The sequence below is a fragment of the Platalea leucorodia genome, assembly GCF_965183815.1.
Source record: "Platalea leucorodia genome assembly, chromosome: 4".
In the NCBI taxonomy this organism is placed as follows: domain Eukaryota; kingdom Metazoa; phylum Chordata; class Aves; order Pelecaniformes; family Threskiornithidae; genus Platalea; species Platalea leucorodia.
Window position 1 is genome coordinate 36,758,875 of NC_138826.1, and position 15,614 is coordinate 36,774,488.

The following is a 15,614-nucleotide window of genomic DNA, read 5'->3' on the forward strand; positions in this document are numbered from 1 at the left end:
TTCTGTATGCATGCAGTTTTATTTGTTGCTGATGGAATTACTTGCCTGCACAAAACCACAATGTCGATACCTGACATATTAGCCAGGTTTACAAAGAAGAAAGCAAATACAAAATAAACAAACACAATGCAGAATTTGAAAAGTTGCCCAAAATATCAAAAACCTTCCCTGTAAGATTTTGTACAGGTTAATGCTGACTGGCCTGATTCCTCACCATACAAAACCCCGGTTAAGACCCCGTCTACCAGGCCAGAGCAGGGAGGGAAATTACTATTAAGCCCCACGACAAGGCTGGCACCCACGCAAGGGGTATCAGTTGTCCCCCAATAAAGCTTAAGAAGAAAGTTGCCAGCTGGAGAAGTGAAGTTCTGGAACTGCCTTCCAAAATAAATAGCTGGTGCGAAAAGTCTTCTTGTTAAGATAGAAAGCAAGTGATTTTTAAGAGTGCTTGATCTATCACAGTGACCTTCTCGGATAAGAAGAAGGTTCTTATTTTACCTATATCGTAAGATCACAATTCTCCAACAAGTTAAGTTTGTAATAGTATTGTGCACGCGTGCATTATAAATCGCTACAGTCAGTACAATGCAATGGAGAAGCGAACCAGAGTACATAGTTTAGAAATAAGCACAGTTTTGTTTAAAGTTCATTGTCATACAGCTTTTGGAAGATCATCACTGAACGGGATGATACGCTGGAGTCTGACATTGACTTTTGGTTCTACCGAGAGTCCGTTCTTTATAACATCACGGTATTCAGAAAAATATTATTCACTACCCAATATTCAAGAATACAAGAAACAACACATAAGATGTTAGATAACTTCACAATAATCACTTTATGTTAATACTGAAAAGGGCTTTGCTTATTAAAGTTTGCTTATTAAATAAAAAGACCTCCATCTGTAATGCTCATAGCACGTGTGTTAACAAATCAGTATTAAGACATTTATTCAAACAACCTTCACATCACAATGAACAAATACAAAATACAAATAACTTATAACTGCTGACAACAAAAATACTGAATTGTTGAACAGATGATCTCACGCTCTTGTGTATTTTGCATTTTAGATCTCGTAGTTTCTGAATTTCCTCAGAAGCTCTGATGGAGCATCCCCTGACCAGCGGAAACGCAAGTGCCAGTAATTTCCCTCTGAAAATCCTGAGAAAAAAAAAAAAAAGAGAAAGGCAAGTAAATTATTATAAACATGTATAAAGCTACGTTCTCTGAAATAATACTTTATAATCTTCCCCCCAAAAAAGTAAGTAGAAAATTGGTCACTTCCAATGCTCTTGACTAGCAGGGACAACGTCCGTATTCTTGGCACCGTTTCAACAAGAACTCAAGCAAACACCAAACTTCAAGATATACATCAGCTGGGAAGACTCCGAAGGAGAATAGCAAGAACAATGGACTTGCAAAGAAAAACTGAACAAATTGCATTTGCTTCATCAAAAGAAAAAGAGATAAAGGGTGACTTGACAAATCTCCAAGTACGTGAAAGGCAGCAGGGCGGAGGGAAGGCACAGATGGCCCTTTCCAAATACTAGGGAGTAAAGGAGTTTTTCAGACCCTGCGCTACGGTTTTATGATCTATGGGCTGTTAATACTAAAATGTGATCTTCCTATATTGGGCAGCTGAAATCTATTACCAGACTCAATGTTAAAATCTCTTATTCAGGCTGAAATAGCTACTGAAGCGCATACAGGCCCTGTCAAGTAAGTATATTCTAATATTAACATTTATTAATATAAATATATGCCCACTGGATAAATAAAGTAGGCATTTGACAGGTTTGATATTTTTCCCATTCAAATCTATGGAAATTAAATTAAAATTTAAAAAATTTACGAGAAAGAAAATGCCTGCAAAGAAAGCTCACCATTAGACCTTAGACTAGATAAAAGGAAGACGTTTTTTTATGATGAGGGTGGTGAAAGACTGGCACAGGTTGCCCAGAGAGGTGGTGGATGCCCCATCCTTGGAAGCATTCAAGGCCAGGTTGGATGGGGCTCCGAGCAACCTGATCCAGTTGGAGTGTCCCTACTCATTGCAGGGGGGTTGGATTAGGTGACCTTTAAAGGTCCCTGCCATCCCAAACCGTTCCATGATTCTATGATTACAAGGAACAAGATGATGTTTTCTTTCCTGTGAAATTTTACTGTTTTACAAAGGAATCAGTGATGATTTAATTACAAAACAATAGCAAATAGGATAATTTTATAGAGAATAATTTTTAAATATAAACTTTTCAGTTATTCCTCACATACATTTGTTTGTAGAGTTTTCTTATCTATTATTTTCTGCGTTCCACAGATGTTTGGGATTAAATCAGGTTTTGCTACCCTCACAGTTCAACTTAATTTCCTGTTTGATCAAGCTGGGAAGAAATGACAGGACTTTGTTTAGTAATGGTTCTCTGATAACAGAAGCCTAAGATTATGAAACTCCTGAAGGATCAAGCAAACAGAGGGTGGCCGTTGTGGTAAGTAAACTTTGATTCAGGCATACTAACCTAAACAACGGACAGGAAATACTGACCGGCCAGATGACAGCTTTTGAAACACACATTTATTCTGGTGCATGCACTGTTTTTTAAAAAACCTGTTCAAATCCAAAAGAAGCCTTCAAGTCTCAATTTTTAGCCCTCATCAACTCATCAGATGCAAACTGTGCATAAGTACTGATTGCTGGATAAAAAATATATATATATATATATAATACCTTAATATTTTCTTTAACATTTTTTAAAGTTATTTTAAAAAAAAAATTCACTGAAAATAATTGTTTTTTTAAAATTTTGATATAGCAGCAAAACTGAACTTTCCATCTTGGTTTTAGAAGAATTTTATTTTCCTTCTCCAGTTTCTGGTTTTACTAGCAAACAAGCGAGCAAACATGGGGTAGGGAGGAAGAAAGGTCTGAAAGCTTCAAAATTAAATAAATAACAAACAACATAAAACCCAAAACAAAACCCCAACCCAAAACCACATTAAAAAAGCTACCAGTTAAACATATTATTCAGGAGAAGAATTTCTCATGACTAAAAGCCTCTGTTTCAGGCCAATCCCTGGATACTGCAATTTTCTGTAACTGCTGGTTTCACTTACTTGGGGAGTCTGGATTCTTTGAAGACTCTGGTTTCACATCAGGAATTGCAACATCTTCTCGCTCGCTGTTCCCATCTGACAATCCGTCTGCATTGTTTGCAGCCTGTTGGGTCCAAATCTCATTCGTGAGGTTGTTGCTATTATTCAAGTCAGGAGCTTCCAGCATTTGGTCCTTCTTACTTTGGACAGCCCAGTGCATTGACTAAAGAAATGCAAAAATAACAAATAAAGAACTTACTCCTATGCCTGAAAGGATTTTTAATGAACTTTTCTTTCTTATATCGTTGTAATAAATGGTTAAACAAAGCACGTATTAGAGAGAAGCCTGCAGGTCAATAGGAGAGGGGAAAGCATGGTTACATACTACAAATAGCATTTGAGAAGATCGTTTACGTCAGGTGAGGATGAAAACCAAAATGTACAAATGCATCAAATAATTCTAAGGGTCTCTTGTCCAGTTTCTTCTGTCATGACTTCGGACACTTTCTTAAGAGGGCTTGAGTGACTTTGAAAATGTCCATTTTCAAAGTTGTCTTTGACTCCAAGGTGCCCTTTGAAAACGAGACAATTTGGAAAGCTTTACTATTAAAGTCTGTGGGATGACTTCTGTTCGGAACTGAACTAAGCTTGATGGGATACTGCCAGCAAACATTTGGGCTGGGGCGTAATGCTGTAGTTGAAGAGGCTCTCAGACTTCTCTCATAAGCAGAATGGAGGTGGGCAGAACTGGCAAGGGAAACGTTTATACACCCGCCTTAAAATCTGCCCATGTCAACTTGTAACTATCATTCACCCTAATAAGGCAGAAAAAAAATAAATCAAACATTATGGAATTAGGATCTACTAGGAACACACTATCAGATTATCTCACTAGCAAAATTAGGAGGGAAAAACCTTCGGAGCATCTGTGTCTGTCACAAATCACCCACTAGCATAGCAGGGCCCCTCCAAAGACCTGTGTCAAGCGCAGGGTTCCAAGGACCCTACCTTCTAGATTTTTCAATCAGCTCTTTATTTAATTGGATAGCATGAAAACCTATCTGATAAGCAATATACCACAAGGAGAATATATTATACAAAGGTCCTAGCTTTGAAAATAAAGAAAGGGTTCCCATAGATGCAACGTGTGCTGAAGCATTTGAAAACAGCCCTTAAGTTACTTAAACTTCATAGAATACACATGAAAACAGCAACTTGATAAATTCACTCTAAAACTACTAGCCTAAAACCCTGCTGCGAATGGGCTTCTATAGCCTTCCAATTTTTCCTGAATTGCCTTAATTTCTTCAGTGCAGGAATCCCTCCGCACTATTCCCATCCCCAAAACCCACCACGGCAGCAGCAGCGTTGAACTCATCCCCTCGCTCACTGCCACCTTGCCTCCGGACCGGCCCTCCCGCCCCCTCCTCCTGAAGGCCCAAACTTCGACACCACCAACCGTTTTCACAGAATTGCTCAGGGCCTCCCACTGCGGGAACGGAACGGTAATTTTGCTTCGTCGCCAGTAATCGTAACGCGCTCGACTCTCTTCGTTCGTAAGAGTCTCTTTAGCTTGCTGCAGCTTCTGGAAACTCTCCACTAGAACAAAACCCAAAAAGATACTAAAGCCAGTATTTCTTTTCAAAGAAATTAGTTCAGATGTGAAAGGGGAGCTGCCAACAACGGCTTAGAGGAAACAGAGCAGAGCAGACGGGAGGACAGCTGAGGGACGAAGGTATGTGGCTGTTCTGCTTCCAGCTTCGCAAAGTGTTAGCCGGCTTTAGGATCGTAGCACCTTTGGCCGACAACTGAAATCCTTTTCAAACGAGGACTAAAATGCTCATTTGTCTACCGGCTTCAAAATCCCCTAAATTTAAGTTCGGAGAAACGGACGGAGTACAGCAGGCAAAAGGCACAAGTCGCCCCCTGGAGACAACCTTACCAAGGCAGCAAGAACGCTTAGGAGGAACGCGCGCCCACGGCGGCAAGGAAGCCAGAGCAAAGCACGACACCAAGAAGCCATGAGCAGGGGGGGGAAGAAAAAAAAAATTACAAGCAAAAATCGACAAGCAAGAAGAAGAATCTAAATATAGTTCAAATTAAGTAACTTGTGCATTTTATTAGGCATGTTTTCTACATATGTTAAAACGTTATCTTGAATACCAGACTGCACGAATGAGAGCTCCTGTTTTTCCCTACAGGGTAATTTCTCATTAAATGGTTACTAAGGATGCAGCTGCATGTTACTATTTGTAGAAGGGTTATAAAGATTTAGATTTTATCTATGAGTCACCTATGTTGCAGTGATCTATTATTACTATTATTCATTTATTCCAGTTTACAAATCAGAGAGAGTTCTTTTGAAATACAGTAAGCCCAAACACTAATCGAAACGGATACCTATAAATCAAACAACAGACAACAGGCTGAGGGGGGTGTTCTATTAGGTATCCTTTTTCTAGTGTTACTACTTTTCAACAAATAAAAGGTCTACTTTAATTACTCTTTATTAAACTTTAAGTTGATGAAATAAATAAAAATAAAGAAAACTTTCACCAGTAGTGTAAAAGGGTATTTAAAGGAAATACAGCGTGTTCAGGTAAATGGAGCATAAAATATTTCTCCTTGACAAACAAAGCTGCTCCAACATTGGGCGCTCGGCCTCCCTTTTTGAGTTACTTGGGTTCAGTTAACTGGGGGGGACGGGAGGGGACGGGGGAGTGGGGCAGACAGGACAGGACCGTGCACTGGAATCGTCTCTCGTTTCCCTGCTGGAACAGCCAGGATTTTCTGCAGAGTTGATTCCATTGGTTTCATTGGTACTTGTGCTATCATTTGGAAGAAATTAAATATTCGGGTTATTGTTAACAGGTGGTAGATTGTCTCTCAAGCACCAAATCTCAGGGGGTTCCTTGTCAGGGAACGTCAAAGTGAAAAATCCCACCTATTTCGCCTCTCAACACCCCCCTGCTCCGTCAGCTCTCTGATTCTGGGCGAGGATGGCACCAGTAAGGACAGCCAAGCCCTGCCGAGAGCCCTGCTGGAGGCACCGGAGCGCGAGCCTCATTTAACATCTGCCATACTCCCAGCTCCGCGATCTCAGGGCAGGGTGTGGATGAGGTCAAACTCACACAAGTAGGTAGGCTACGGTGTTCAGGAGATGACAGACATGGGTGAGCACCGATTAGAGCTATCTGGTGGTTATGAATGGGTAAGATTGTCTCCAAATAGCTCAGGTGCTGCTTAGCCGTCACAGGTAGGATGAACCGCACGCTTTCCTGAACACAGATGTTAGCTGCTGTTCTGCAAACAGATGACTGCCCACGTGGTGCTGCCTTCTCGTTAGTTCCAGTCACTAAATTACATTAGAAGAAACTAAAGTACGTTTAACGTGTTCCTGATGGGCTTCTTCGTGGAAGGAAATTAACTAATTGACGCAAGCATGGCACTTGAACGCCACTGAGCATGGAAGCACGCCAACTTCATAGGTCTAGAAAGGGATACACTCCATAAGTGATTTCTGGATTAAAAGATGTTCTACTATAGAAAGAAAAAAAAAAAAAGTCATGGGGGGGGGGGGGGGGGGGAAATCCAAAACTTGTCTTCCTGCTCTATCACCTAGGAGTGTGCAAGGGCTGGAAAAGAATATTAAAGCTTGCTATTTAAAGACAATATGCTCAATACACATGACAAAATATATTGGGGAAAAGAATATTTAATGAAGTTTTAAGGCTGAATTTAATATCTTAGTAGTCATGTTCATATAAGAAAAAAATAGATTGGTTTTAAATAGGGAAGAATACATACCTGCTTTGGGGTTTCCAGGATGCTTGTCAGGATGACATTCAAGGGCTTTAACCTTAAATTCTGCAAGAATTTGTTCAACCTAAACGGAATGTCGAGACTTAAAGTGAGTAAATACGTACACACAGAAAAGATTTTCAAATTTTCCTTTTGAAAGGGGTTGGGAGGAACAAAAAAAGAATGCTGAAAGATTTTTTCCTGTTCATTTGTACAAGCTTTAGTCCAAGCAAAATAGGTAACAACAACAACCATCTGTCGGTGACACTGCTTATCTAATTTCATTTTCCATGCATTCATCTTTATTCTTGTTTTTGTGAAGCTCAGTCACCCAATACAGCAAGCTGGCTTCAAGAAAAAAGCGTAAAGATCACATGCGCGAAACCCTTTCCGCACATTTGACCACACCGGCAAAATGCATCACTTCAGTTGCTCTTCACTTTGTTTAATCAACTCTAACTTTTAAAAAAGTCTCGTTGCAGGAAGCAAAGACCTTCTCTATTGCTGGAGATCAGTTTGTGGGACCGGGTGGCTTTCTCCGTCTCCTCTTCATAGGACCTTTAGCCAGTAGCACATGACTGTTCCATCTTGGATAGCCCAAAGCTAGATAACTAGCAGTTCACATTCTTCCTGTCAAGTTAATCTTCCGTGCAAAAAGGTTGGCTTGGAATAGAATAAATTTATATTCCGTATTAGAATATTGGCATGTATTAGTTTATCAGTTAATTACAAGTTCCCACACAGCTAGTAGTACCATAAAGTATTACAACCACCGGAAAAACACAGACATATTAACAGTTGACAAAATACAGGAAACCACCGGAGTGGGCATCAGCTTAGATTTTCAAATTTTCAGATTTTTCACAGTATCGTGCTTCTTTGGGCCCATCGCTACAGGAAGGACATTGAGGTGCTGGAGCGTGTCCAGAGGAGGGCAACGAAGCTGGTGAAGGGTCTGGAGCACAAGTCTTATGAGGAGCAGCTGAGGGAGCTGGGGTTGTTTAGTCTGGAGAAAAGGAGGCTGAGGGGAGACCTTATTGCTCTGTACAACTACCTGAACGGAGGTTGTAGCGAGGTGGGGGTCGGTCTCTTCTCCCTAGTAACAAGCAATAGGACGAGAGGAAACGGCCTCAAGCTGCGCCAGGGGAGGTTTAGGTTGGATATTAGGAAAAACTTCTTCACTGAAAGGGTGGTCAGGCACTGGACCAGGCTGCCCAGGGAAGTGGTTGACTCCCCATCCCTGGGGGTATTTAAAAGACGGGTGGATGTGGTGCTATGGGACATGGTTTAGTGGTGGGCTTGGCAGCGCTAGGTTAACAGTTGGACTCAATGATCTTAAAGGTCTTTTCCAACCTTAACGATGCTATGATTCTATGGTTATTACAATTCAGAAGCCAAAACTTCTTTATATCATTCCAGTACAGCTTAAGCTTTCACAACAATTTGCCCTGAGGTATCAATTAGCTACTATTCTTTCCCATGCTAGAAAGGCTGTTTATATAAATTCCTCATCCTTCTTCAAACCCTGATACTCATATACAATTTAAATTATTTATTTCCAAATTAAGGGTCATAACACTTTTTCTTCAGAATAAAATTACAGTTTACTCAACTAGCTGGCCAGATTTTGTTGTCGTATGCTTGGAAAAATGTGGTCTACAGTGGTATTTTAAGAATTCTACACTTTTTGCTCTCCTCAGTAACTCCTTCCAGAGGGACAGATACAAGGTGGTACATTTCCAGTCAGTAAGACACTTAAAAACGTACACATTGTACAGAGAACTTGTTGAAACTGGTTACTATATAGGTAGCTACCATCTCTAAAACTTCGTTATATAAAGGGGAACTTTAAAGTTAAAGTACGTACAGTAGCAGAGGGGTAGCACGGAAGTCTTTAGTTTAAAAAAAAATCAGTAGACGGAAAGTTTATAGGATGTTTACATAAAATATATGAAGCATATAAACTACTCAGTGAGATGTTTTACCAAGAAAGGTATCCAACACCCACTACATATGAATAACACTGTTCTTGGAAGAAGGATGTAGATTAAATCTCCCCTCTTCCTCGCAAGTCTGAAGATGAACTAGGTGTCTGTGAGCTCAATTCTACAAGAAGCTGAGAACGAAGGTGGGTATTTACTTGAACACAGGGGAAATCTGTAGAAATTGAGACTATTTGTGCTTAAATTTAACCAGGTCAGATCAAGACCAGAATATTCAGCAGCTTAGATGAAAGTGCTGCAGCTGGGAACGTGCTGTAGATGCCTGAAGAAGCCTGTGCTGCTACCAACACTCGACTGCGTACACAAAGTAACGTGATTGCAAAACACCCGTAACGCTTCGACTTTCTGTTAAATGTTACAAGTGGTGTGCACCACTCGGTCCACTTGTGATCTCAGTTCCCGCTTCCACGTCAAAAATGATCTAGTAACGTCTGCTGCTTCTCACAACAAATACTACTTGACAGATTATTTTTCAGGACCCATGAGCATTTATTCCATCTTTTTAATTTCATTTTTAAGCAATTTGAAAAATCATTCTCCTATGTACTTGAACTATTCGGTAATTGCTAAGCCCTCAAGTAGCGTGGGGTGGAAAATGAGAAATAGCAGCTGCGAAACAAGGCTACGTAGAAACTTTTAACACCGCCCTCTGCTGGGGTGACGTTTTGGGAGTTACCTCATGAAAAGCTTTAAATCGCCCCCTGTAACAGATCGAAGATGCTTACTCGTATGCTTTCAGTGACAGAAAAGACAGAGGTATTTTCCCAGCATTTGAGCACTAGGACAGATGAGAGCATCTGGTTAAATTTACTGAGCAAAATACAGCTTTTAATCACACTGACTACATCCTTCATTGCAGCAGAGTAACCAAAACTCCTTTTCCAAAACTGAAACACAATTCCAGTTCACACAACAACTAGATTAAAAAATATTAGCACACCACTAACTCAGACTATCCAAAAAATGTTATACGGATGCCTTTAGGAAAAAGAACACTCATTTTAGCTACAAGTCATTCAACAATTGCTTAGCTAGATCTCATTATAAAGTATGCATCTGCTACCAAAACAAATTAGCAAAACTAGTATTTGAATGTCATTAAAATTAGCGTTCAAAAATCATTAATATGATGAATGCAAAAGAGATATTATTTTTGTTTTTCCTTCCAACCAATGAATACAGGTTTTACAATTTTTAAAATCTGTATAAAACCTGAGAAACTCAATAGCATTATCAGTGACCTACAGCTGTGAACATTCGTTGTGTTAGTTGCATATAAATAGCTTTTTTCATCTTTTAAAACCGAAAATATATTCCAAAATATTATTTGGATGCTGTCAAATGCGTGCAGTTGGCTCCTGATGCATAACCATATCACATGCTCAACTACACGCGTAAATAAACCGTTATTTCAGCTGCATCTATAATACAGTCCTGTTCTAGAAGACACTTTTAATACAAGCCTTATTCTAGGATCTTAACATCGGTATACAGATCAGAACATTGAGCTTTACGAAGGGAGATACTAAAAGAGAAAAGTGGCAAGAAAGCAGGTTCCCGACGCATTTCAGGTAGTCCTGCCTGTAGAGATAAACAACTTCAGCTCCCCCCCCGCAGCCAGGAGGGCACAGTCGGACTGTTATTAACCTGGAGGGGAGGCGGGGAAGGCTCTTACCGTAGACAGCTCATCGCATCCTAACAACTTGTAGTAATCTTCCAAGTCATCCGCTCTGCAGTTCAGAATTGCATCCATCGGGACTAGCCCAGCGGGCTTTTTCAAGCCCAGGCACAGAGGGTGCAAAATACGGTATCGATACGAAGCTCGCACGGGGAGTTAAAAGTAGCGCAGGGAAACAGGCAATTTCCACTCGGGCGACAGCTCTCCCCAGCGCTTTTTAATACCGGCAGCCGACGCACGTGAATTTTCTTGAATTCTCTGCTGCCATTGGTCCCTGCAGGATGCCAATCCGCTTGCACAAACCTGCCGACGGCAACGCTCCCTGGGATTTGTAGTTGCCAAAGTCGCTTCAACATTAAACCCTGGGGCTCGTCCAGGCTGAAGAGAGCTCTGGGGAGGAACCAAAATCCAGCTGCATTTGCGATTGAGGTCAGGCCATCACGTGTATAGCCACCTGAAATCAGGCACGTGCTTAAAGGCTTTCCTGCACCTGAGCCTACATATACCAAAATCTATGTTCTGCTTAATTTTTAATTGCAACTTTTGCCACAGTCTTTGTCAAAGGGCTTACACGGGTAATGACAGGGAAGAGTAAGGATCGCTTCCAAAGTAACGATTACAGGGCTGCAAACTTTTGAGAATGAAGCACCGACCTTGCCAAAGCCCCTCAGAGTTCTGCCAGTCGCTGCAACAGAAAGGGGTGAGTCTTTACTCTCTGAAGGCTGCCTAGGGTACGTACATACATACCACGCCTCAAAGTCAAACGGCTCTTGCACCTCAGTTGCATGTCTGACAAAATTAAGACTACGAAAAGACAACATGAAATACTTACTGACTACTATCAAATTAAATAGAGACTCTTTCTCGTGCTAAATTACTTTCAAATTGCGTCTGGAAGGTCTGTGTGCAAAACACGTTCCTTGTAAAACTCATTTTGCACTGAAGTCAAATACTTTAAATTTTGAACCGTGATTAATGATCAAGGCCTCAGTCCAACAAAGACTACAGACGCGTTTAACTGTAGTGTCTCCTATGATTTACTGATGTAAAAAGATTACTTCCTAGGTGTAATACTAACCACTTGCTGAAGTCTTTCCTCTGGAGCCTACGGAGCTCTATTTTTACTTTTCCCATCCCTGCAAGAGCTTTGTAATCCAAGACGTTTCACGTCATTAAACATGGCTGACTCTTTAAACTAACATTTACAAAGAGATGCCTTGAATAGTTATACAATTTTAGATGCAGTGACCTAGTAGGAGAGTCTGTGCAGAACAGACAGGGTGCGACCAAGGCTAGAAGAAGTGTGTCTTCATCAGTGAAGGACCCCGTGGCCATTCCCAACTGTTTGTAAAACACTGAAGATATCATTCCTGCGTTTACAAATGCTTTGCTTTATTACCTATACTATTAATCTTCTGAAATTATCTACATATAATATTAGTCTTCCACTGCCTTCTCTTCAAGGTCGTATTGTCTGAAATTTCCTATTTTTACTGTATGTTCAGATAACCTATTAAGATCACAAAATACATAGAGTACATGAAAAGAAGCAATAATATTAAACAGCAAAGCACAAGCCTCAGTGAAACCATTTAAATCTGTTGGAAAACACTACTACCATATTTCTCTGAGTAAATAAAACAATAGATACACTTTTTCATCAAAGTGGAAGAATTAGCAGTTACAAATATCTCCCTCTCCCCCATTCATAACTTAATTATAAACCAGAACAGTATAGGAAAAAAAAGAAAGCCTTTTAGCAAGAGATCATGTAAATATTTAAATAGATTGTACTTTGGGGGAGGATAAAAAACAAACAGCCATCCCTCTTCCCAACAGCACCCCTGACGTGCAGTTCTTGTCCAAGTATTTCTTGCGTATTTGCGTAAGGTGAGAGGGAAAGCTCTTTAACCCTCTTTCCCCTCCAGCCTTCAGCGGCTGTTTCTGTGCTGCAAGGTGAACTGCAGGGCCAAGGGCCGGATTCGGACGACAAAACCCCGAGATTTGCAAGCTGCTTCTTCCCAGGGCATTTGCTGGCTGAAGCCTTGGTCCCATCTACGCTCCTGGCTCTTCAGGCCAAATAAACAAGGGCTTTGACGCAAACGGCAGCAGCGACTCGCACCGCTGAGGCTTCCAGTGCTTGGGGGCACAACGGGTCCCACAGCACAGCCTGAAGGTTTGCGTGCGGAGGACACAAAATACTGATACTGAATAAGAACTCAGTCTTTTACTGCTCCTACTGACTTCAGTGGGACAACTGACAGAGCAAAGCAACATCAAAAAAAAAAAAAAAGGAGAGCAAGAGAACCTGTACGTAATACGCAGACAAAAGCACAAAGGTTGCCTTCAGGACATAAACTTTATTTGAAAGAGAATCACGGCACAGCTTACGTGTCTGCACGTGTTGGTTAGCGTTGCTCAGAACATACAAACAGTACTGAAAGTGAGGAAATCTCGTATTTGTTCTCTGCACCCAACCACGAACAAAACGTTTCTGTGTGTTCCTAACACATTATCAACAATTTTGCTTGTTTAGAGCCAAGAGTGAAACTAAATTCTGGTTCAGTGTAACAGTGAGGTTTACCATCAACTTGTAAAAGTCATAAATGGCCCTTTAAATAAAACAGCAAGATCTGGAAATCTTTGAATTTATTCCCATAAAATACACCAAATCTTCCAATACCAGTTCTTCTCAACTGACTTGAGCTGTTTTGCTTCCTGAGGGCAGAGTACGCATTTTCAAGAAGTTCGAGGCACAATATAACCCAGAATCTGAGTTTTGCATTTCATACTCCATCCTTGTCCCCACACACGCTCCAAGCTGCAGAAACAGAAGAGGACCTAAGCACTACCAAACCCACCTCCCGATTTAACTCAGAACCTACCTACTGCAACACCATCACTAGCATGGATACATGCTTGCAATATTGGAGTCAGCTTTAGGATCCTTGAATCGTTTCCTCACCGACACCTTCGCAGAGAGCTTTAGATCGTACACCTGCATCACTTACACCTTTTCTTCCTTAGAAGGCAGTCTTCACATAAATAAGCACCAAAACAACAATATTAAAGTCACACCTCTCCTTTACACGCTGACAAAAGCATCTCACACGTGCTTCTTAAGAAATCTGAACCTTGCCTCAGCTTCAATAAGGAAGAAGAACGCTTGCATACAAATTTGCACGGAATAATAAAAACGTTCTGATTCACATCTGGTTACTTCACAGCTTGTTGTTAAGAAATAGGTAGTGCGAGAAATGGCACGTACATCTTTTTGGGGGTTGTTAAATACCCAAAAGAACCAGGAAAAAAATCTCCCCTAGTATCCCATTTACTACCTATAAAGTCAGTTATCTATAAAATAATCCCTTTGGAAGCCAAAACCCACATATCAACAATTTTAACCCAAAGTTTTTTAAAAGCTGTTGTTATCAAGGCCCGCAAGGGAGAAATTCTACCTGTCTAATCTTGGTCTTGCCACTCAACTTAGGGATTCAGTTGTATTAAATTCACTAAAACCATTCTGCAAATAGTTTGTGATGTTAAGCAGTAACCTACGACAAAACACTATTTACACTTATATCCATGAAGTTTAGATCAAAATTCTGTATCGGTAAAAGTCCCGGGAAAGGGGATGAGTTCTATCCAGACAAGGGCTCCAGGCAGAAAGAGACGCTGCATCTAAGGAAGCCCAGGCGCGGTACCTCCGTATTCCCTGTACGGTGATGGTCCACCACGCAGCACCGAGGCCGGCCGCTAAGGATTGTCTCTACGATTCACATAACAGAGGAGACCACTGGAAAAGCGCAGGTCGCCCCAGCTACGAGTTGCGCACCAGGGAACGCCGATGTGAAGAAGAACGAATGCGCGAACGTCTTTAGAGCAAAGCCCAACTCTTGCCATTTACCACCAGGTCTCTCGTACGCTACGGGGGCTCCATCCCTCAAACAGCCGTTGCTCCGACGAGTGCTGACCCCCCCAACCCCCAAAACCTCCCGTAGCTGAGGAGCTCGAGTCCCACGGGAATGCGTTTAAGCGTCCCTACCAAAAGCTCAACCTGCAGGTGCAAAACCTCTCCCAGGCAGCCGGCGGGCACGCCAACGGCCCCGGCGGGAGCTGTCACCCCGTACACGTGTCTCCTCTTACCCTCAGCTCTGCTCTGGGTTTGCAGAGCGCGAAGGGCCGCTACCGACCTGTCGGTAACGCCACCTGACGGGCAGAGGAGCCGGCGGGGAGGCTCGCACGCCTTCCCCCCGGCGGGTTTCACCCGGCCCGGTGCGGCAGAGCTACCCGGCAGCCCGACACAGGGCGCCCGCAGCGCGAAGCCCGTGCCCGCGAACGCCGCTTGCCCCTCGGGAAGACGCGGTCTCGATCTGATGTGCGGAACGCCATCGCGGGGAGCCCGCGGGCTTCCCACGCGGCTCGGGACGAGAGGAGCGCCGAGACCCGCCGAGCCGCACCGCAGCCGCCATTTGCCAGGAGCGCCCCGGCGGAGCGGCGCGCCGCGGGGTGAGCCCGGGGGGACGGACAAGCTCCGCAGGGACGGGGCTCCCCCTTCCCGCCGCGGGCGGCCTGCCGCGACGGCTGCCGCCTGCCGCGGAGCGGAGGCCGCCCCTGGGCGCCGCGGCGAGGAGCAGCGCCGGCGCCCGCCCCGCCCCGCCCCGCTCCGCTCCCCTCAGCGGCGGCCGCGCCGCTCCCTGCCCCCTCCCGGGCGAGGCTCGCGCGGGGACACGCGGCCACGTGACGAGAAACCGCCATGGCGCGCGGGGCGTGCGCGGAGGGGGGAGGAGGGGGGCTGGAGGGGGGAGAAAGGAAAAGAGCCCCGCCGCGCGAGGGCCGAGCCGGCACGAGCGTCACGTGACGGCGGCAGCGCCCCCGCCCCCTCCGCCTCCCCCCCTCACGTGACCCGGTTTGTTGTTGTTGCGGCCTCCGCGGGGCGGGTGCCCGCGTGGGCGGCGGCGCGGTCACGTGCCGGGTTTAAATCGCTCCCTGGGGGTGGGGGAGGGGGCCGCGGCGGAGGCGCTGCTGCGCGCTGCGCC

General features: G+C 43.4%; 1 protein-coding gene across 3 annotated transcripts; it reads right to left on the reverse strand.

Moving 5' to 3' along the window:
- Positions 1-40: 40 nt before the first annotated feature.
- Positions 41-15,176, reverse strand: DNAJC12 (DnaJ heat shock protein family (Hsp40) member C12). Of its 3 annotated transcripts, none has more exons than XM_082309557.1 (6): positions 14,722-15,176; positions 10,573-10,965; positions 6,901-6,979; positions 4,553-4,692; positions 3,115-3,316; positions 41-1,164 (listed from the first exon to the last, which is right to left on the reverse strand). In XM_082309557.1, the coding sequence occupies exons 2-6, from the start codon at positions 10,648-10,650 to the stop codon at positions 1,070-1,072; spliced, it is 594 nt and encodes a 197-aa protein (XP_082165683.1). In that variant the 5' UTR covers positions 10,651-10,965; positions 14,722-15,176; the 3' UTR covers positions 41-1,069. The 3 variants fall into 3 exon arrangements, with proteins under 3 accessions (XP_082165683.1, XP_082165682.1, XP_082165681.1); XM_082309556.1 differs by having other exon boundaries at positions 10,573-11,029; XM_082309555.1 differs by having other exon boundaries at positions 10,573-11,029; positions 14,280-15,176.
- Between the last annotated feature and the right edge of the window lie 438 nt (positions 15,177-15,614).

What these genes read in the sequence shown, in the direction of transcription:
- DNAJC12 (XM_082309557.1), bottom strand. Translation starts at nt 10,650, where the DNA reads ATGGATGCAATTCTGAACTGCAGAGCGGATGACTTGGAAGATTACTAC. An exon ending in TGAGCAATTCTGTGAAAACG is followed by an intron (nt 3,317 to 4,552) that starts GTTGGTGGTGTC and finishes GCATTTCTTTAG; the next exon opens with TCAATGCACTGGGCTGTCCA. An exon ending in AAAGAATCCAGACTCCCCAA is followed by an intron (nt 1,165 to 3,114) that starts GTAAGTGAAACC and finishes TTTTTTTCTCAG; the next exon opens with GATTTTCAGAGGGAAATTAC.